Source organism: Theobroma cacao, chromosome 2 (assembly GCF_000208745.1).
Source record: "Theobroma cacao cultivar B97-61/B2 chromosome 2, Criollo_cocoa_genome_V2, whole genome shotgun sequence".
Classification (NCBI taxonomy): domain Eukaryota; kingdom Viridiplantae; phylum Streptophyta; class Magnoliopsida; order Malvales; family Malvaceae; genus Theobroma; species Theobroma cacao.
The window spans coordinates 878,711-899,290 of NC_030851.1; the positions used below are offsets into that span (position 1 = coordinate 878,711).

The 20,580-nt window shown below is 36.7% G+C and overlaps 5 protein-coding genes and 1 pseudogene across 9 annotated transcripts; 2 read left to right on the forward strand and 4 right to left on the reverse strand.

Moving 5' to 3' along the window:
• Window positions 82-3,458, reverse strand: LOC18607114 (putative 12-oxophytodienoate reductase 11). 2 transcript variants are annotated; one of them, XM_018114507.1, is made up of 6 exons: window positions 3,338-3,458; window positions 3,071-3,244; window positions 2,717-2,872; window positions 2,058-2,188; window positions 1,761-1,922; window positions 82-1,271 (listed from the first exon to the last, which is right to left on the reverse strand). In XM_018114507.1, the coding sequence occupies exons 2-6, from the start codon at window positions 3,139-3,141 to the stop codon at window positions 679-681; spliced, it is 1,113 nt and encodes a 370-aa protein (XP_017969996.1). In that variant the 5' UTR covers window positions 3,142-3,244; window positions 3,338-3,458; the 3' UTR covers window positions 82-678. The 2 variants fall into 2 exon arrangements, with proteins under 2 accessions (XP_017969996.1, XP_017969997.1); XM_018114508.1 differs by having other exon boundaries at window positions 2,717-2,857; window positions 3,071-3,458.
• Window positions 3,760-5,390, reverse strand: LOC18607116 (annotated as a pseudogene).
• LOC18607117 (putative 12-oxophytodienoate reductase 11) lies at window positions 6,660-9,093 on the reverse strand. The gene is made up of 5 exons (XM_007041117.2): window positions 8,893-9,093; window positions 8,055-8,195; window positions 7,825-7,955; window positions 7,519-7,680; window positions 6,660-7,434 (listed from the first exon to the last, which is right to left on the reverse strand). The coding sequence occupies exons 1-5, from the start codon at window positions 8,961-8,963 to the stop codon at window positions 6,842-6,844; spliced, it is 1,098 nt and encodes a 365-aa protein (XP_007041179.2). The 5' UTR covers window positions 8,964-9,093; the 3' UTR covers window positions 6,660-6,841.
• Window positions 9,166-11,646, forward strand: LOC18607118 (dolichol-phosphate mannosyltransferase subunit 3). 3 transcript variants are annotated; one of them, XM_018115333.1, is made up of 4 exons: window positions 9,166-9,568; window positions 10,588-10,683; window positions 10,783-10,890; window positions 11,259-11,646. In XM_018115333.1, exons 1-4 carry the CDS (start codon window positions 9,268-9,270, stop codon window positions 11,300-11,302), a joined length of 549 nt encoding a protein of 182 aa, XP_017970822.1. In that variant the 5' UTR covers window positions 9,166-9,267; the 3' UTR covers window positions 11,303-11,646. The 3 variants fall into 3 exon arrangements, with proteins under 3 accessions (XP_017970822.1, XP_017970823.1, XP_017970824.1); XM_018115334.1 differs by having other exon boundaries at window positions 10,600-10,683; window positions 11,259-11,318; XM_018115335.1 differs by having other exon boundaries at window positions 9,312-9,568; window positions 10,551-10,683.
• LOC18607119 (elongation factor 1-gamma 2) lies at window positions 12,396-15,976 on the forward strand. The gene is made up of 8 exons (XM_007041119.2): window positions 12,396-12,501; window positions 12,604-12,649; window positions 13,270-13,419; window positions 13,517-13,577; window positions 13,665-13,717; window positions 13,824-13,925; window positions 14,711-15,224; window positions 15,313-15,976. The coding sequence occupies exons 2-8, from the start codon at window positions 12,641-12,643 to the stop codon at window positions 15,690-15,692; spliced, it is 1,269 nt and encodes a 422-aa protein (XP_007041181.1). The 5' UTR covers window positions 12,396-12,501; window positions 12,604-12,640; the 3' UTR covers window positions 15,693-15,976.
• On the reverse strand, window positions 16,141-19,629 carry LOC108660922 (protein ECERIFERUM 1-like). Of its 2 annotated transcripts, none has more exons than XM_018115329.1 (10): window positions 19,417-19,629; window positions 19,085-19,311; window positions 18,761-18,993; window positions 18,470-18,677; window positions 17,990-18,368; window positions 17,780-17,887; window positions 17,488-17,688; window positions 16,785-16,880; window positions 16,522-16,695; window positions 16,141-16,429 (listed from the first exon to the last, which is right to left on the reverse strand). In XM_018115329.1, exons 1-10 carry the CDS (start codon window positions 19,474-19,476, stop codon window positions 16,265-16,267), a joined length of 1,851 nt encoding a protein of 616 aa, XP_017970818.1. In that variant the 5' UTR covers window positions 19,477-19,629; the 3' UTR covers window positions 16,141-16,264. The 2 variants fall into 2 exon arrangements, with proteins under 2 accessions (XP_017970818.1, XP_017970817.1); XM_018115328.1 differs by having other exon boundaries at window positions 18,458-18,677; window positions 19,417-19,627.

The window sequence follows — 20,580 nt, forward strand, 5'->3', positions numbered from 1 at the left end:
AAATATTAGATAAATGAATTGCATACCTTTGAACTCTTAATTACGCACACATGAACATTTAATTCAATAGAGACTCGAGTATTTCTTAAATTGTTCTTGATGAAAATGATGGGGTGTAGCTGGCATGTGGGTGCTGAAGGGGTAGTTATATTTAGTGCTCTTTAACATTAAGACAAGCATGGAGTAGTAGATGCAAGAACTAGACTTTACATATGAATCAGTGTGCCAACTCTTAACCTTAAAGATACATACTTGCTTTCCCTGTCAACGTTTTGCTCCCCTGCCATGGCCAAACTCTCTGCACATTGTTTTGTCTAGGTTTATGCATCTGTAATTCTTGGCCTTCGATGGATGGGGATCATAGATTCGGAGTCCTGGGGCTGCTATATGCACAAAGGGAGACACGTTCGGCAAGTATGCCAAGTCGACAAAAGATCAGAGTTGCATCACTGGAACATCAAGCATGGCTTTGCAGATGAACTTCATGACACCAGAATCCATTTCATAAAAGTAAAACATTTTCACCTTGACCAGTTTTGGAATTACTTGCTGACACTTATAATCTCCATATGGACCATATTTGTACTCTTAACAGCAGATGCATGTCCAAAACGTATATAGGAATGACAATTTCATTCCTTGAAAGTATTTTAAGGTCAAAAAATGGTTATATAGGACTTAAGGCTCTAGAAATGGATAATCAGTATAGCCAATGACTGGATCAGAAAGGTAGAAGGTGGTCTCATCATATCTATTTAGAGGAGCATTTAGCTCCAACCGCCTTGGCAAGTCTGGATTAGCCAAGAACAATCGTCCAAATGCTACTAAATCTGCATAATTACTAGCAATAGCCATGTTCCCATCTTCACTGTTGTACCCCCCAGCAACAATAAAAGTTCCCTTGAAGGCTTTCCTCATTGGAAGAAGGCTATAAGGGGTTTCATACTTGTCATTTATTTTAATTGCCTTCCCTCTTTGCTGAATTACGTGAAGATAAACAATACCAAATTTGTTAAGTGCATTTGCCATGTAAAGGCCTAGTGCTTCAGGGTTGGAGTCACCAGCTTCCATGCCTTTGCTGTAAGGTGAAAGTCTGATTCCAACTTTGTCTGGTCCAATTTCATTAACCACAGCTTCAACTACTTCCAAAGCAAAGCGGCACCGATTTTCTAAACTTCCACCATATTGATCGGTTCTATCATTTACTTGATCTTTCATGAACTGCTCGATTAAGTACCCATATGCACCATGGATCTCAACCCCATCAAATCCTGCAAAGCAAAAAGCATATTTATGCAAGAAAAAAAAGGATGTTAGTCCTTAGTGCCTGAACCACAATCCTAAGATTTTCAAAAGCTTGTGCCGTTGTTGAATGTTAAATTCTCTTAGCCTCATGTATAACTAATAAAATCAATTTAACCGAGGCTATGGTATTTCCAAGCTTGAATACTCAGGTTAACAACCAAAACATGCAGTATCTTTTATAGTTTACAGCGGTAGCATATATTCTGCTGAGGTAGAGTTTCTCTCTGTATTATCTTAGTATCTTAAAAGTATGGTCAAACTGGAAATCAAAAAACAAAATCATGTAGTTATGTATAGAAGATGCAGAAACTTGATGCTAAAAGATTAAGTGTACTATTGTAAAAATTCTTGTTTATCTCATTATTTGTATACATTAATGGTTATGAAAAACAAAAATCGACCATTGTTCATAAGCTGATCACTAATTTACTTGACGAAGACAGGATAATGCTCACCTGCCTCAATGGCATTACATGCAGCAAGCCTGAAATCATTAATAAAGCTAAGGATTTCATTAGTCCTTAGCCGTCGAGGAGGTGACCAATCTTGTCCATCAAGGCCGGGTGTCAACCCCTTGTCAGTACATGAGATTGGAGCCACCCCATCAGGCTGAAATGCTGCATCACATACAGTTTATTAGATATTAGACTTGTCCTTTTAGTTTGAAAGGAATAAATATAAACAGGTCCAAATTGTGCCAAAATCTTATCAAGAAATAGCTAACCTATCATGAGATTTTACTTCAAGCATACCATAATTAGATGCGCGGCCTGCATGGCAAATTTGGCAAAAGAAGATGGCTCCCTTCTCATGTACAGCTTCCACAATAGGCTTCCATGCTTTTACTTGCTCTTTTGTCCAAATTCCAGGTATGTCTTGGTAACTTCAAGCAATGCTATTTACAAAAATTAGTTACCTGAATACTGCTCATAATACATAAAGATCAAATCTTTTAAATACTGAATTACATTTCACTTCTATATTCAACAATAACAACAGTATTTACTTGGTCGACATGCATGTCAGCAATCATGAGCATCCATGTGCTAAATGCTCGACATCCACATGCATCTGTCATCCACAGAGGCTCTATACTCAAGATTGAACAATCATGATACTTCTGAGATGTGACTGTCTTTTAGCATTTTCCATAACGAAAGCAAAAGCACTTGGGGACTAACATTTCCCCTCCCCTGTACTTGTTCAGATGAAACTATACTGTTATTCTCACTGACTGACTAGTAAAATTTATAATTCTTGTTGACTGTCTCAGAATAACAACATTCACTGCTAATAATGTGCATTTGGTGGCATTATTTTGATATTTCCCGTACAATTTTGTTCTAATCAAAACTTAAACTAGTTCAGAAAGGGTGATTATATAAAATGAATTGAAGGAGAAAGAAATTACCCTTGTGCAGTACTAGCAACCCCAGTGGCTTCAGAAATGAGGAAACCGCCGTTGGTTGCACGCTGAGTGTAGTACAAGACAGCATGTGGTTGGGGTACATTGTTGTATGATCTACATCTTGTCAATGGTGCTAAAACTATCCTGCAATCAAAGTAGCTTCATAGAGCACAAATGATCAACAGATCAAAATAAACTTTCCTAAAGGCCAAAATGGCACTAAATTTTCAGTCCAACATCCCCTCTTTTCACACAATTTAAGTATCAAAATACTAACTAAGAGAGGTGAAATTCCATGACCCAGAATTTCAAAGTCACCATAAATGAACTCTTCTTCATGATTAGAGAAGTACAAACCTATGAGAGAGGTTGAACTTTCCCATCTCGTATGGAGTAAGAAGAGGGATCATCGCTTCCTTGCCTGCCATGGGAAATATTTCTTTCTCCTTCTGCAGCTTCCTTTTCCCTTTCACAGCACTAAACTTCTCAACTGCATTTCTATGCAATTCCAACAAGGCTACTCAACAAGAACTGTGCGCCAAAGGAAAATCATAAGGAAAGAATGGGATGTTGAAACGATTGAAGAAAAACAAAGATTGGCGGCGGTCACAGTTTGAAGCCTACTCAGTGCCCACGCAAATTCTCCGACAGGAAGAAAGAAGAGACTGGAACTGAGAAATGAGACAGTCCTTGAGATTGCCTACAACTGGCGCTACGTTACGGCGGTTAAGACTTGCATCCCCCAATCGTCGGATTAGTGTCCGAACCACAAGTGCCACGTCATAAAATTACAACATATTAAACGAATTTGGGTTTAAAATATTGGTTTCTATCTTAAACATATTGATACCTTTAAAGATATGACAATGTCATGTTTTAAACTAGTCAAATTCATGTAACCTACATAATCTACATATAATAAATTTAATTCATTTAATTAATCATGTTATGTTTATAATTCATTTATAATATTGATTAATAATAAAAAATGAAACATGAACAAATTTTTATTGATTCACTTGGAGAATGACATTGATCTCTTGATCTTTCAGCACTTCAATTTCCATATCCCAAATTTTCCATGAAAATCAGAATTACACAAACGGAAAACAGACAATTTCCTTTCCTTGTATATGAAAACATCAAATTTCAATTCAAGTAGAGGTTTCAAGAAATGGGTAATCAGTGTAGCCTAGGACAGGATCAGAAATGTAGAAAGTGCTGCGATTGTACTTGTTAAGAGGAGCATCCGGTTAGCCAAGAACAATCTCCCGAAGGAAACCAAATCCGTGTAATTATCAGCCACAGCTTTGTTACCATCTTCTCTGCCATAGCCTCCAGAGGCAATCAAAGTCCCCTGAAAAGCTTTTCTCATGGGGAGAAGGCTGTGAGGAGTTTCAAGCTTGCCATTTACTTCGATCATCCGAGGTTCAATCACGTGAAGATAAAGAATGTTGAATTTGTTGATTGCATTTGCCATGTGGACGCCTAATGCTTCAGGGTTTGAGTCAACAGCCTCCATGAAATCGCTGTGAGGTGATATTCTCAGCCCGACCTTGTCTGCTCCTATTTCATTTGCCACAGCTTCAACTACTTCGAGTGCAAATCAACACCTGTTTTCCAAGCTTCCACCATACTCATCGGTTGTGTCATTTATTCCATCTTTCAGGAACTGCTCCATTAAGTAACCATTTGCACCATGAATCTCAACCCCATCAAATCCTGTGTAACAACAAGAACATTAAGCAAAAGAAGGCCTAAAGTTTTACATATATAAGCTACTAAAGAGGTGGTTCTGACCTGCTTCAATGGCATTGCGAGCAGCGAGCCTGAAATCATTGACAATGTGGGGGATTTCATTGGTTGTTAATCTATGAGGGGGAGACCAATCTACTCCATCAAGACCTGGTGTCACCCCTTTGTTAGTGCAAGAGGTTGGAGCTTCACCATTAGGCTGATACCCTGCATTTATATGCTGTCAATTAGCCGATTTGGGAACTTCTTTTACTTTTAAAATGTAATCAACTGAGGATAAGATTCAGGATTCCATTTTCTTCCTTCCCCTAGCCTTGTCCAAGCTATTTTTTTTTTTTTGTATTTTAAAACAAGAATATAATCAGAATATCAGATACCAATGGGTCCTGATTCCTGAATCACACTTCAGGAATAAGTATCAGATGCAAGGTGTAAATAGGTGTACATAGAACTTACAAGCGTACCATAAGTAGAACAACGGCCAACATGCCAAATCTGGCAAAAGAAGATGCCTCCCTTGGCATGAACAGCTTCCACAATCCGTTTCCATGCTTCCACTTGCACTTTTGTCCAAATTCCAGGTGTATGTGGGTAACTTCAAATCAAAATGCAAGTTATAATCCGTGTTCTAACTTCTAAACAAATCACAAGAAGAAAAATAAAGGGAAACCTCTTAAGATTCTGCCTTTATTCTGACCAAAATCTTTTGAATGTTAATGAACGAATCTATCTCCATTTTTCTGTCACATAAACACTTCCATAATAAGAACATGAGAGGTGAAGGGAAAAAGAATTACCCTTGAGCAGTATCGGAAACCCCAGTTGCTTCAGCAATAAGCAATCCACCATTGGTCGCACGTTGAGAGTAGTATAAGACCGCATGTGGTTGGGGTACATTGTTGTATGATCTACATCTTGTCAATGGTGGCAAAACTACCCTGCAATTATTTTATTTCAGAGCTAAAATCAGAATGAGAATAATCATTGCAGACATTTTAATTAAGGCTGGATTGAAGCCATAGTATCTTTAATTTCTATGAAAAGATTTGCTTTAAAAAACCAATAAATTCTCTTCCTCCAGTCATGGAAGGTTCTTTGTCAATCACCAAAACTTTAGCAAAAATTGCAGGAACCACTTTGCATAGAAATCAGATTAACAAGCAGAGGAATGTATTTTTCTGGGGAAGTTTGTCTTAGACTAGAACAGCAATAACTAGCACTATCTGTAAGAGTTAAACGAAATATATTTGCTGGAAATACAAACCTATGAGAGAGGTTGAATCTTCCCAATCTATATGGACTGAGCAGAGGAAATGTGGTGTTGGCTGCCATCTTTTCTTCTTCTTTTCCTTCTGTTTTCCTTCAGGGACTTCAGCTTTCTTCCTTTCTGCAAGCACTGCCCCGTCTCCTCACCTGAGGTTTTATACAATTGTTGTTAGACTAACAACAGGCTACCATGATTAAGCAAAAATCAATAAAATAACACTCAGAAGATTCTGGGAAATTAGCTTGAAAAAGGAACAAGAAATAGAGACACTGACTGCTAATCAATAGGATTTTAGTAATATGAATCGACCAATGTTTGGTATAAACATAAGAAACTTGAAGGGGAGTTGTACCTTAGCTAGAATTTAATAAAAATAAAAGGGAATTGACCCAAATATAAAATTTGTAGCATTAAGACTGAACCTTTTCCCCCAGATATAAAATGTTTCTGTACACTGAATTTTGATATAGATACAATTGGCTCTTGTCAAACTCTGGTTGAAGCTGTAGAACTACCCCTGGTTCTGCTTGGCGGCTAGCGTTAGCAGCCATTGAGCACTACCGAAAGGTGGCGATTAGAAAAAGTTTTGAAGTATAAATAAATAAAAGTGGTACATTGGATTCTTTGTTTCTTTCCATTTTTAAATTCTAACTAATATATATAACTTCATTTGATCATTTGTCGAGATGGAACGTGCTTGGATTTACACCTTGTTGCCTGGATGCTGTTTTTCATGGAAGGCTGGAAGTAAAGTAAACATTTTGCTCACTCCAGTCACTTCATACTAGCAATAACAATGATGGAAATTGAGGTTGAAATGTGACTGTAAAGCCGATAGGAGTTTGCAGTTGAGCTGTTCAGGACAACAGACTTAAATGGACACTCATGTTACTTTCGATTATGAATAAAATAATAATTATTATTAAAAAAAATAACAATCCTATTATTGGATAAATTATCCGTCTTTGCAACAATTTCAATTAATAAACTTATACTAGAGATAGAGAGACATCCCAAATCAGTTGAATCCAAACTATTTTGAAAACTTAAATATAATAACATGATATTAGAGTAGACACTGTAACCTTTCGTTGATGATTTTTGGGTTAAGAAGAATGTTCAAGGAATGGGTAATCGGTGTAGCCAATGACCGGATCTGGGATGTAGAAAGTGTTGCGATTGTACTTATTAAGAGGAGCATTCAGCTCGAATCGCCTTGGCAAATCCGGATTAGCCAAGAACAACCGTCCGAAGGCAACCAAATCCGAGTAATTATCAGCAACAGCCTTGTTACCATCTTCTCTATTGTACCCTCCAGCAGCAATGAAAGTCCCCTTGAAGGCTTTCCTCATTGGTAGGAGGCTGTGAGGAGTTTCATACTTGTCATTTATTTTGATCATCCGTGGCTCGATGACATGGAGATAAAGGATGCCCAACTCGTTAACTGCATTGGCCATGTAAAGGCCCAATGCTTCAGGGTTTGAGTCAGCAGCCTCCATGTAACTGGCAAATGGTGATAGTCTCATTCCAACCCTGTCTGCTCCTACTTCAGTCACCACAGCTTCGACTATATCCAGGGGACAACGGCACCTTTTTTTTAAGCTTCCTCCGTATTCATCTGTTCTGTCATTTACTTGGTCTTTCATGAACTGATCAAGCAAGTAACCATTTGCACCATGTATCTCAACCCCATCAAATCCTGTTTGATGCAAAACCATTTTTATTAAATACAATTCTAGTTAAGATCTCATGATTATAATTGCCTAAATTGGGTAATTCTCACCAGCTTCAATGGCGTTTCGTGCAGCCAGCCTGAAGTCATTGACAATACCAGGGACTTCATCGGTTCTGAGCCGACGAGGAGGTGACCAATCCATCCCATCAAGGCCTGGTGTCACCCCTTTATCAGTACATGAGATTGGAGCTTGACCATCAGGCTGGAAAGCTGCATTTCAAAATTGTACTTGATTAATCATCATTTTCTCATGGAAACTTTACATCAGAGAGTATAATGCCTTCCAATAATTGAAACCTTGGGGTTGTTTTGTGCGTTTTTGCAAGGGCAAAATGAAGATGCTAATGCACATACCATAGCTAGAGGCTCGACCTACATGCCAAACTTGACAAAAGAAGATGCCTCCTTTCTCATGAACAGCTTCCACAATTGGTTTCCATGCTTCCACTTGCTCTTTTGTCCAAATTCCAGGCGTGTCTGGGTAACTTCAAATCCAATCCAACACCATAATTTAAGAAAGTTAAAAGTACTGTCGACACCCACTTTTTTCAAAAAAAAAAAATGAAGGAAAAGAAATAAATTACCCTTGTGCAGTATTGGAAACCCCAGTTGCTTCAGCAATGAGAAATCCACCATTGGTTGTACGTTGGGAGTAATACAAGATGGCATGTGGTTGGGGAACATTGTTGTATGATCTATTCCTTGTCAATGGTGCTAAAACCACCCTGCAAAAATATTAATTTCAAATGGTTAAAAATATATATAATATTTTATTAATTAGATGTAAAATAATGTTTTCTTCCACTGCTTTTATCTTTCACCAAAATTAACATAAAAATTTTTATTTTAATATATTTCATATTCAAGCAAGGGTGAGTAAGGCCTGCTGGATTTGAGTTCAATTCGAATTAAACGTGAACAAGACCTGTTCGATCTGAACTCAATTCGAATCAAATGAGTTGATAGGATTAATATTTCCAAGAGTGGAGGAAGAGACGGGAAGAGTGATAATAATAGTAAAACATGCATGGGGCATGGCCCTCGCGTAAAAATGAAAGGCAAAAAAGAAAACCTTCAAAATATCTCTGCAATGGTGGTCTTTGTCAATCACTACCATTTTCCAAAAGCTTTAAAAACAGATACAGGACCACAAATTTTGTATCCACAAATATCATTGCTTTTACTCACTTGTTTTTTCTTTTGTAAAAATGAATGTTCATATAATTTACTACTAGAAATTAGCAGCATGATCATTCTTTTTTGACCCAACGAGTCCACATTAATTCTGTATGCTTAATGCATATGTTGTTCTATAAGATTTGCATACTAAAGGATCAATGGAGGAAAATAGAGAGAAAGACTAAGAATTACATACTGAAGATCATTTGACTGACCAATATTTTACTTCTACACGAAACAAACCTGTGAGAAAGGTTAAAGTTTCCCATTTTATAGGGAATGAGAAGAGGAATGGTGGTGCTGTTGGCTGCCATATTGCTTCTTTCTTCTCCTTCTTCTTTTCCTTGATCTTCCCCTCAGCTTGTACTTCTTTTCCTTGCTAAATTTTCTGCATGCAGCTAGTACTAAACTTCCCAGATGATCAGTTTTCAACTTTCTATCCATATTCCAGAACAGCCACAATTTTGCATGATTAGCTACAGGAAATTGATAGTGATGGCTTAAAGGCAAGAATGGTTGAAAATGGAGAAGGCTCTGCTTTTTGCAAAGCTTGGCATTTGGCTAGACGGGTTGGGCTTCCAAGTTTTGAGTCCTTTGGGCTAATCTGAGCCTCGGCCCATGTTTTGTTTCTGCAGCATTGTTTTTTACTATTTCGTTGAACTTTTTTTTATCTCAGCGGAAGTCACAGCGGCGCCACCAGCCACCCCGCTACCTTCCTGCCTTCCTCGGTTCTTCACGACTCTTTCTTCTTCTCCGTCTTCCTCTCTCTCTCTCACGACTCTTTCAGTTTTCTTTCTTCCTCTCTCCATAACTGCTCGATCACAGCCGTCTTCCTATCTCTTTCGAGCTTCACAGTTGGTCCGGATCGTCTTTCTGTGGAGTTTCCTTGATCGCTTTCAAGAAATCGTTGCTTTCGAAGGTAAACCCAGACTCTGATTCACCAATTTTTTTTGTTGAGGTTTAATTTTCAGAGCTTTTTGATCAATTTCCATGGAAAATGTGCGAAAAGAGAAGGAAAATTAGAGTTCTATAATTCTTTTAATTCAACGGTTCAGATTGGACCTCTTGTTTTGATTTTCTGCTAGGTGTTATTGGTATCTATGAAAAAACTGGTTTTCTGTGACTAACCACAACAAGGGAATTGATTTAAGAGTCTCAATTGATATAAACTTGTGGAAATAATTTCCTTTTGCATTCACACATCAAAAACTTGATGTAGTCTTTTGGTTTCATGGAGAATAAAAGGGTTGTGATCAACTAAGGAACTAATCTACGTGACTTAAGTAGTTGTTCTGTGTTGGTTACTTTGTTTGCGACTTTAAGCTTTGCACAAATGCTGGTCCTTTTTAACAAGCTAGATGTTCTTGGAACAAAAACAGATCCAATAATGAATAATTACAGTGGGAAATTATGCAATTTGACTTTACTGTTAACCATCCCTCCTATCTTGTTCCTAAGCTTCCTTGTAAGCAGCTTGAACAGATATGAACCGAAGAAATGCCTGTATGTTCAAAGTCAGATAGCAGAAGAAGGGATTAGATTGAGTTAAAAATTTCAAGCTATATGTTTCTGTAGTACTTTATCAATCACTTTGAAAATGGGTTTGTTTGTCACCAAAATGAATAAAAGAACTATTAGCCCTTGGATGCATCCGAATTTCATGCATTATGTTCAATTTATTATTTTTGAAATGTTGGTATTTGGTTCGAAATGAAAGATTTTTATGAATTGCTCATTAATTTCCATTTTGGCTTCATAAAAGATCTTTATCAAAATGATTTATATATGTCAAGACTTGAGTCTTTTATACATCACTAGATTGTATGATGCGTTTTGCTTTTTACCTAAATACCATCTGTCTTTATCTGTTTAAAGTTTTAAGTGGTTTGAAATAAAATCAGGACTTGTGAGCTAATTATCATTGCCAATCCGATGAAGCATGTTTTGAAGATTTTCTCTCTACTGGTGGCCATCTCTGGGCTTTGGATTGGCCTCTTGCAGGCATCCATAATACCACGAAGCCATACTTGGTTGGTGAGTTTCCTTTTATGCCTTGATATTCTTGTTTTATTTATATCCACTTGCTCTAATGCCTTACCACTTACTTTGCACTATTGCTGTAACTTTTTCCAGCTACCGATCTACTTTATCGTGTCACTTGGATGCTATGGTTTATTAATGGTTGGAGTTGGTCTAATGCGATTCCCAACGTGCCCCCAAGAAGCATTGCTGCTGCAGCAGGTATTTCAGTTCTCAATTTTTCAACCGATCAGCTGATGAGTCATTTTAGGTCATTATCATTATAAGTGTTCTATGAATTAATTGGTAATTAATGATGAATTTCTTTCGCTTTTCCTTTCCTCTCCTTTTGTTCTCCCCATAATACTTTGAGCAGGATGGTAATGTGTCGTCTAATGTGGTTGCGACTTGAACTTTGTTTTGTATCTGCCAAAAGCAACTTGAGACTGTATTTGCCCAGCTCATTAGACTTTCCGAAAACTTTTAATAAATTGGTGGTTACAATTATCAAAATTTGTCTTACTTAGAGATCAAATTCATTGGTGTAATTTGTTTTTCTGCGGTTCCATAATATGTGGTATGCTTTATAGGATATCGCAGAGGCCAAGTACTTTCTGAAGCAAAGAGGGGTTGATGTTGACTCCGAGTGATGGTTTCTTTCTAATTTCAGTCCTCGCCTCGAGCTTTACCAACGGGATTGCTGTTTCCGAACCAGGTAGAAGAATTACAGATTGGTACTAACTTCGAAGCTTAAGAAAGGATTACAAGCCTTTCTGAGGGAGAGCCACTTTTGGATGCCAAGTTCTTTCAAGTGATTTTGCCCCCTGTTAAGAACCCTGTAGATTTCTTGTCTGTCAATTTTCATTTGTGATTCTGGTGTTACACTGCCAATGCTTGTTATGATATCTTTGTAATCCTTTGTTTTAATCCCACAGTATTTTTTTTTCATTTTTAAGAAACATAATATTTTTACTTTTTATATTATAAATTTATTTTTTACTTTTTCATATTAAAAAATTTGACTACATATATTATAAAATTTTAAAAATTTTATATAAAATAATCAAATTATAATTTTTATTTTAATTTTCATGAAAATAAAAACAAAGGATGAAGAAAAATGGACGAAAAGAGTAATATTTTTGTATTAAATAAAAAATTAAAGAATTATTAGATAAATGGGTTCTCGTAAAATTTTCATGACCTATCTTGTTTACATTTTTGCAGTGGAATCTTTATATTTGTATCGTGTCTAATTAAATTTTTTCTTTTATTTATACTCAATTAAGTTTTTATTTTTTTATTTTATATAATTGAGTCAATAACACGTAAATTACAATAAATTCCATATCATTAGTTTTTTTTTGTTTAATTAATACATCACGATAAATTTCATGTATACAATTGACAATTGTCATTGAAAAATGAGAATAAATTCATTGCATTTTTTTTACGATAAATTCATTACATTTTTTTTACAAAATAAACTTTGTTATGTAATATAATTATAAAAAAATAAAAGCTCAATTAAATATAAATAAAATAAAATAAAATAATTAAAATTGAGTAAGGTAAAAATATAAAAACTTAATTAAAAAAACGTATATAATGTAATTTAAAGATTTTTATTATTATTTTAACCAAAATAAAATATCAGGTCCAAAATTTAGAAACCGCGGATAATAAAAAAGTGGATCCGGTTCCGGATCCGAACCGATCCAAAAAGATTCTTAACGCATATGCCCCCTTCTCGCCCAGTCTACAAAAACCCTAGTCCGCCTCATATGTTTCCCTCTTCCTCTCACACTCTCTCCTGCTTGCTGCGGCTTCAAGGTTCTCTCATTCTCTTCCTCCCTTCTTTTTCACTTTAATAGGTGGGAAACAAGCATTTCTCTTAGGAGATTGTTTCTAACCTTAATTTCATTCTGTTTTCAGATCTGAAATCAGAGCTTCCCTGCTTTCCAATTAAGCCATGGCTCTGGTGAGTTTTTATTTTTATTTTAATTTCGTTGCTTTTTGTTAACTCAACGGTTAAAAAGAATTGAAAGAAGTGATTTTCAAGTGGAGTTCGAAGTGAAATGTAAAGTAGCAGTTTTGGATGTGTGCTATATAGTAAGTAGAAAATGAATATGTTTTGTGTTCTTTGTATTATAATTCAATGGAGTAGTTGAGTGATTTAATGATATTAATAACAATCGGGAATGGATTTTTAAGTGTACTGCTTTCGATATCAATTGCGATTAACCAGCAGAAAGAGAAAGATGGAGATGCTAAGTGTTCTCAAGTAGTTTGAAATGTGAAAGTGATTATTTTTTAAGATCTTTAAAAGAATTTCTTAAAGGAAAAACAGATCTTTTTTCGTTTTCTTTTGGGGTGTTGCTGAAAGTAGATCTTGGTTGAAATAAATATTTGTATCTGGACTCTAGTATTCGGCTATTTGTTTTTAGAGTGAAATTTTTTTTTTCATGTGCTATATATATGTTTTTGTTGTTTGATTAGTAGTGTTTTTCTGTAGCGATTGGATGTGGTGTTCGATATTTGATTAAGTTTTTAGACATTCTGGTTGTTATTGACTAATGTGGTTGTTTGATATTCTTGCAGGTCTTGCACGCGGGAAAGAACAACAAAAATGCCGTCAAGGCACTCATTGCTGCACAATACTGTGATGTCGAGGTCAAATTAGCTGAAAACTTTGAGATGGGTGTCACAAATAAATCTCCTGAGTTCCTCAAGATGAACCCTATCGGGAAGGTAAGCATGCCTATTCATATATTAAGTATAGGTGGGGAATATACTTTTATATTGAAACCTTTTTTTTATTTGCTGATAAAATCTTTTACTTTTCTAGGTTCCCGTTTTGGAAACACCTGAGGGTCCTGTATTTGAGAGCAATGCCATTGCTCGTTATGGTTAGAAGACATACTGGCTCGATATCCTACATTTTCTTCCTCTAATGTTTGTTTGAAACTAATTGGTATCCTTGCTTTTCTCTGCAGTTACTCGCATAAAGGCTGACAACCCTCTATTTGGTTCTACATTGATCGATTATGTAAGAGGCTTTACTACCATGATTCTTGTTGTTCTTCTAGCATCAATTAAGATGATTTTAAACCATTGAACTTATTGTTTGTATATATTTGCTAAATTTCTCTCAGGGTCATATTGAGCAGTGGACTGATTTTGCAGCCATGGAAATTGATGTTAATATTTCAAAATGGCTCTATCCAAGACTTGGATATGGTGTACACCTTCCTCTGGTAAGTTCTATTACTGTAGCTTTTGAGACTTTTTTTTTGTTTTCCCCAGTTCTCTTGTCATTCTAATTGGGCTTTATTTGCTAAGATCAGAATTGGCATTTGATTCTATACTATTATAAGAGAATAGGTCACAAGTTACAATTGGACTAAGTTAACTTTATCCGTTGATTTATTTCTACAACAATAAACTTCTTTTGTTTATTGCAATATCGATTATAAACAATAGACAATGAGATTTTGATATTTTAGAAACTGAACTTTGCTAGTCTACATGGTATGCACTATGTGTTCAGTAAAAATAAATAAATAGTTAGAAAAAACTATTAGATGTTAATATAGGCAGAGAGCAAATAGGACTGAGTAAAGTGAGTTAAGTACAACTTTTTAAAGAGATAATAGTTAAGGGAAAAAAAATACTAGTTTTATACAATTTTAATGAGAATTGTAAAGGTAGTATGACAACAAGCAGTAATGATGGTAATGTTTTCTGTTCATAATGTCTGGACTGGGATGGACACAAGCAGTAGAAATCAAATTAATTTTATGGTACAAAAGATGCCCATTGAATTGATTAATCAACTAGGCTGGCTTTTTTATTTGAATTTACTTTGAATAGATTAGGATGTTTGCTTTCTCCCATCCTAATTTATTAATCTATATTAGGAATCAAATTGTTTATGTTTTATAAATTCACTCACGAACACATTTTTCCTTTGATTTTGTCATTTTTGACCTTTTAGTCTGACTTAAATTTCAATTTATTTATGTGAATATTTTGCATGTAGGCTGAGGAACATGCTATTGCTTCATTGAAGAGAGCACTAGACGCATTAAACACTCACCTTGCTTCCAACACCTATCTGGTTGGACATTCAGTCAGCCTTGCTGACATTGTCATGACATGCAACCTCTATTTGGGTTTCTCCCAGATCATGACTAAGAGCTTTACCTCTGAATTCCCTCATGTTGAGAGGTACTTCTGGACCATGGTTAATCAACCAAATTTCAAGAAGATTCTTGGTGAAGTGAAGCAAGCAGAGTCTGTGCCACCTGTTGCCTCAAAGAAGCCTGCTGCCCAGCCAAAAGAAACTAAACCAAAGGCCAAGAATGAACCAAAGAAAGAACCCAAAAAGGAGGTTGAGAAACCAGCTAAGGCAGAGGCTGCTGAGGAGGAAGAGGCACCAAAGCCCAAACCAAAGAATCCTCTTGATTTGCTGCCTCCAAGTAAGATGATACTGGATGAGTGGAAGAGGCTGTACTCTAATACAAAGACCAACTTCCGTGAGGTTGCAATTAAAGGTATCCTTGTTGTTTCCGTTATAGTACTGTCATCTCAATGAAGATCTTTTGTACTGTGTTTCGTGTACTTATTCCCTGTTTATTACAGGATTCTGGGACATGTATGATCCTGAGGGATACTCACTCTGGTTCTGCGACTACAAGTACAATGAAGAGAATACAGTCTCATTTGTCACCATGAACAAGGTAGGGGGATTCCTGCAGCGAATGGATTTGGCACGCAAGTATGCATTTGGGAAGATGCTCGTGATCGGCTCTGAGCCCCCATTCAAAGTGAAGGGATTATGGCTTTTCCGTGGACAAGAGATCCCCCAATTTGTCCTCGATGAGTGCTATGACATGGAACTCTACGAGTGGAAGAAAGTTGACATCTCAGACGAAGCCCAAAAGGAACGTGTCAGTCAGATGATTGAAGACTGCGAGCCATTCGAGGGAGAGCCTCTTTTGGATGCCAAGTGCTTCAAGTGATAAAATTATCTCTTAAGCTTTATGTTTACTATTGCTATTTATTGCCTTGCGGTCTTTTGGTAGAGTTGTGTGTGTTTCACTATTTCAGGATTCAGATAGACCCAATAGTAACCATATAAACCTTTGTTCCTCTTGTCTCATTTTTGAGTTCGATTCAGATATCTTTACAATCAAGTCGACTTGTCAGATGTCTGAATGTGGATTCGGAATGTGCTTATTTTTGTTCTACAACTTGTTTTTTTATATATTAAAGAGGTTTTGTTAAAGCATGAGGAAGGAGTTTAGCATTGCGTCATGTGCTGTATTATGTCTAAATTCAATTTCTCACGTTTTCATAATAATTAAGTTTAAAGTTTATGAAAAATGAAAAATATTATTTTTTTAAATTAATTAATTAATTATTTATTTATTTATATATGCATGCACCGCTTGCGTGGACACGTATATGTATATGGGTAGAAAAGGTATGAACTTCATAGATATGATGTCCAATTTATTGCTGATAAATTTTACGAAACAAAAAAGCCTTGTCTGTGTAGAGATTTCTTATTCTTTGAGACAATGGGCCATAATTAGATAGAGAGTGACAAAGGGCAAAACCCATGGTGGAGACTGGCCTCCCAAACTTTGTCCATGCTAAACATGGTTTGACCGCATTCATGGACGTTCCATCCTTCCAGACCATGAACGATCCCAGCCACACGCCATGCACTTATCACCCTTCTTGCCAACCAATTCTGTCATCATTTTTATTGTTTATCATGTGCCAAATTAAAATTAAAAAATCAACTAAATAGGAGAAAATAGACCTGTACATGTATATGCTAACCTCGCAAGAGTGAATGTTGTCAAGAGATTTTGGAGCCACCATGGCAGGAGTAGTGTGGTAGTAGCAGTCCTTGAGCAGTTTCTTTGGTGGGAATTGCGTGAAGGGAATAAACACTGTCCCTTTGGTTGCCTTGAGCTGCTCTTTGTCTGTCAATCCTTCCCCCACCAACCATATCTGCCCAAGTTTGCAAATTATAACCTGTCCTGATTCTTTAAATGGGATTAGGAGTTGGGGGCTTGGGACCAAATTTTTCATAAATTTACCTTTTGGTCATAGTTTTCTGCAAGAACCAAGTTTTTACCAAACTGGCAGTCACTGTCTTGTAACTTCTGGTACTCATCCTCATTCATTGCAGCCACCTGCCTCATCATCAAAATTAATTTGTACTTTGTGAGTTTATGTCATGGCCGAACCAGGGCAATCTTGATGTGTTAATGAGCAGTTTTAGAGTTAAAAAAAACCAAGCAGCCGAATGTTTAGCAAATGATGGAGTCAGACGACATGGTTTGAACAGCTCTGCATGCCCTACTTTTTATTGCTCTTCAAAGAGATTAAGGCCAGGTTTGATGGTGTTTTCTCGCTTGCTGAACCTGATGTGAAGAACTGATCTTACATGTTGATTTAAGTTCAGATGCTTTTGAGTTATTGAATCATGATGTTGAGTGCATATTTCTGGTTTTGTCTTTGAATGATCTGGTGGAACAGGCAACAATACATGGAAACTCATGCCCTGTGTTTGTGTTTGTTTTGGTTGATTGATTTTGCTTAATTGTACATAGACGTCAGGGGATGTTTGTAAGGGTTTGATTTTTTGTTGATTGACAAACCTGATTCGAGATGATATGCTGGTTTGGGCATAACATCTTAAAATCAAGTGCTGTTTCTGGAATCACAAGGGTGCTTTCCCTGTTTCAGAAATGAAATCTTTTAATTTTCAAAAAAATAAAAAATAAAAATTTGAAGTACCTGGACACCTTTCTGGCATAAAGCAAGGGCTATGGCATAACCAACTTTAGAAATCCTGCCTGTCAGGAGAACTTGGGTTGTTTCTTTGGGAATGCTGTTCACCACCACAGCAGCAGCTAAACTGCTCCCATCCACCAGCTTGATTCTAAGCTGAGGTTGCCTCTGGATATAGAGCTCTCCATTCCCATTAAGCTCTTCATGCTGCATAATTAACATTGATTTAGTTTGAAGGAGTATGAAATTAAAGTAGTAATTGGAGGAGGGAACGATGATTGGGGAAGCATAAGCATGCCTGGTTCAGAAGGCCTAAGCTCACCACCTTAGCTCCCTTGCTATCAGCTTCTAGCAAAGCCTCTTCGATTAAGTAATTGAGATCCTTCTGCTCCCTTTGCAAGAGGTACTGGGAAAACGATCATGTAAATCAAATTGATAAGTATACCAATCTGAAAGAAAAAGATATAGAGGGGTAAAAGGAAGGAGAGAAACATGATATTGTTTTTACGTGCATGGTGTATCTTGGAACCACCCAAGATTGCAGTTTGAGGTCATTGAAGGTGTTGCTCTCTGAAACAAATGTACGGCCATAGAACCAAGCAAGGACACGAGACCAACATGACAGAGGCCACATCGCCATGGTGAAGTACCACTTGAAAGCGTAGGGCTTGGAGGCCAAGGAAGCAAAGCCGAGCCGCAAATGGTAGATGGAGTCTGTCGTGGTTAGATGCGTCAGGTGTACGATGTCTGGTGACTCTTCCTGCCTTTTCAGTGAAGTCTCGTACAAATCATCCGAGGACTTGTCCACAGTACCGTATAAGTAATCGTACATGGGCATGAATAGCGAGTAATTGGTCCGAAACTGAGTATGATGCAAAGAGTGATACCTGGAACAATAATTCAGTGATCATGCTACGGAAAAGAACAGTTTTAATTCAGGTAATTTAGGTATATATGATCAAATGGTAAAACTTACGAGGGAGTGTACATGAGAAACTTGAGAGGGGGGAAGGTCGAGAAGACCCACTTTGGAACCAGTTCGAAGTTGCAGTGTCCCATATTGTTCATGAAGTCAGTGTAAGTTATGTAACTAGATATTGCTGCAATGGAAGCTGTTCCGGTTAACACCATTGTCATTAAAGGTATTGCAAAGAGCAAGAAGTATGCAACTTCTTCTGCAAACGGGTGGATGACAGCTGCAAAAAAGAACCATGTATAATTGATTTGTCTTGCGTTGGAATTCATTAGTTCCATGACATGGATTAGAGTTGTGGCTTACAGGTAATGGGCTCAGTGGCAATGGAGGAATGGTGATGGGAGTGGTAACGAGAGTAGAGGAAATGATGGTGCAGTGCCCTGTGCAACCAATAGTACAGGAACTCCACAGGACCCATATGGAGTAGAATTACGATTATAAATCCATCTGATCTCCATAGGGGCAAGTGAGATGCTCCTGGCATTATCATATTTGCCAAGTAGAACAGAATTCCGTTTAAAACGATCTGGTCATCCCTGCCAACCATCCATCATTTCAGAATATCAGGCCCAAATCGAAAGAGAAGAATAACATAGATATTAGCTGGAGCTAATTACTGACTAATACCAGTTGCTTTCTCTGTCAACTTGCTCAAAGTCGATGCCCTTGTCAACGATCCTGTTTTTTCCTTTGGCAGTTCGGTAACGAGAAAGAGAAATCCATATCTGATTGTGAAGGACTCTTGTCATAAGTAATGGGAATATGAGTAAGTAGCCAAGGTCTGCCTCCTTTTCCCCTTTACTCATCACCAAAGAGTAAGTGCTGTGAATCACCCATGGAGTCAAGATAGCATACTGCACCATGCAAACAATGCGTCCTAGCAGTGATCAGTCAATATAATATACAATTCCAATCACACTTTAACAAATGTAAATAAACATGGAGATCAAATCAAGGACCTTGAAGTTCCCAAGAGGTTTCCAAGGCCAGTCTGTGAGAACGCCTGGTTTGGTTGCCATATTTCTCTGCAGCTTGCCGTGGCAGTCTGATCTCCACGCACCCCCTAGGCCAACACTTTATAAGGAAGTACACTACTTGGTGGCAGTTGGCACAGTCCCATCGAAACTACCGGTAATTAAGAGTTTGATGTGTTTTAAGGCTTCAGTTATTTGAGGATATGTTTATGTTAAATGAGAAAAATGAAATTCAGGAAAACATTTTAAGAGATGGAAAAACATGAACCCTTGCAACTCCCAATATTCTACCATACTTTCCTCATGTTGCATGCGGTGCTTCAAGGAAGGAAAAGCATTCAATTTGCCTACCCATTCTTGTGCTTTTGCATCAACAATCCTAAGTCCTATTCTGCCAGCTCTATATACAAATTCTAAATCCAAAAAGATGGATCGAACCTTGATTTCTTCCTTTGATTACGCTTTTGTTACTTACTTTTTGCTTGAAAAATTAGTATATAGTAAAAGTAATACCGTAATTGATTTAAAATGAATAAATAATTAAAATATAATATTCTAATTATAGAGAATCATGTATTTCTTTATCTATAAAAGAATATAAATCATGCATGCAATCTTTCAAAATTTTATTTATTTTTATATCTAACCACACTTTTTATATTTTATTTTTTCAAACAAAAACACCATGAAACTAGACCTTTGATTTTAGTTTCGCTTTCCTAGTTAGCCATCACAATTATCTCGAGCAACTCATGTGAGGAAGACTTTGATGAATACCCTCTTTAATTTATTTATTTTTCCCAACTAACTTAGTTGAAGTTGAACAAGACAGGAGACACAATTTTAATCGTTAACGTTTTGGATTTATACGATATTGTTCGGATCAAATTTCAATACACTATGTAGGTGACATATACATATGCATTTAAATTTATACAAATTTATATATGGATCATATTTCGTTATGCTATTTGGTTACGAAAATATTGTTGTGGGTGGCATTTATTGTGTTTAGCTTTTTGTTGTACTGATTGGATTTTATTAGGCCATGTGGGTAAAATGTTGTTGGTAATATTTATCATGTTTGGGTTTGCACGATATTGTTCAGATCAAATTTTGATACACTATGTGGGTGACATGCGTGTGCAT

Bases quoted from the DNA above. Each gene is read 5' to 3' on its own strand.
- LOC18607118 (XM_018115333.1), top strand. From the start codon at position 9,268: ATGTTTTGTTTCTGCAGCATTGTTTTTTACTATTTCGTTGAACTTTTT. The intron at 9,569-10,587 runs GTAAACCCAGAC...AATCCGATGAAG, and splicing joins AGAAATCGTTGCTTTCGAAG to CATGTTTTGAAGATTTTCTC. The intron at 10,684-10,782 runs GTGAGTTTCCTT...AACTTTTTCCAG, and splicing joins CACGAAGCCATACTTGGTTG to CTACCGATCTACTTTATCGT.
- LOC18607114 (XM_018114507.1), bottom strand. From the start codon at position 3,141: ATGGCAGGCAAGGAAGCGATGATCCCTCTTCTTACTCCATACGAGATG. The intron at 2,873-3,070 runs GTTTGTACTTCT...TGCTCTATGAAG, and splicing joins AAGTTCAACCTCTCTCATAG to CTACTTTGATTGCAGGATAG. The intron at 1,272-1,760 runs GTGAGCATTATC...TTTGCTTTGCAG, and splicing joins ATGTAATGCCATTGAGGCAG to GATTTGATGGGGTTGAGATC.
- LOC18607119 (XM_007041119.2), top strand. The intron at 13,578-13,664 runs GTTAGAAGACAT...TTTTCTCTGCAG, and splicing joins CAATGCCATTGCTCGTTATG to TTACTCGCATAAAGGCTGAC. The intron at 15,225-15,312 runs GTATCCTTGTTG...TGTTTATTACAG, and splicing joins CCGTGAGGTTGCAATTAAAG to GATTCTGGGACATGTATGAT.
- LOC108660922 (XM_018115328.1), bottom strand. From the start codon at position 19,476: ATGGCAACCAAACCAGGCGTTCTCACAGACTGGCCTTGGAAACCTCTT. The intron at 18,994-19,084 runs GTATTAGTCAGT...GATGGTTGGCAG, and splicing joins GTTGACAGAGAAAGCAACTG to GGATGACCAGATCGTTTTAA. The intron at 18,369-18,457 runs GTAAGTTTTACC...TTATTGTTCCAG, and splicing joins TTTCTCATGTACACTCCCTC to GTATCACTCTTTGCATCATA.
- LOC18607117 (XM_007041117.2), bottom strand. From the start codon at position 8,963: ATGGCAGCCAACAGCACCACCATTCCTCTTCTCATTCCCTATAAAATG. The intron at 8,196-8,892 runs GTTTGTTTCGTG...ATATTTTTGCAG, and splicing joins AACTTTAACCTTTCTCACAG to GGTGGTTTTAGCACCATTGA. The intron at 7,956-8,054 runs GTAATTTATTTC...TTGGATTTGAAG, and splicing joins GTTTCCAATACTGCACAAGG to TTACCCAGACACGCCTGGAA.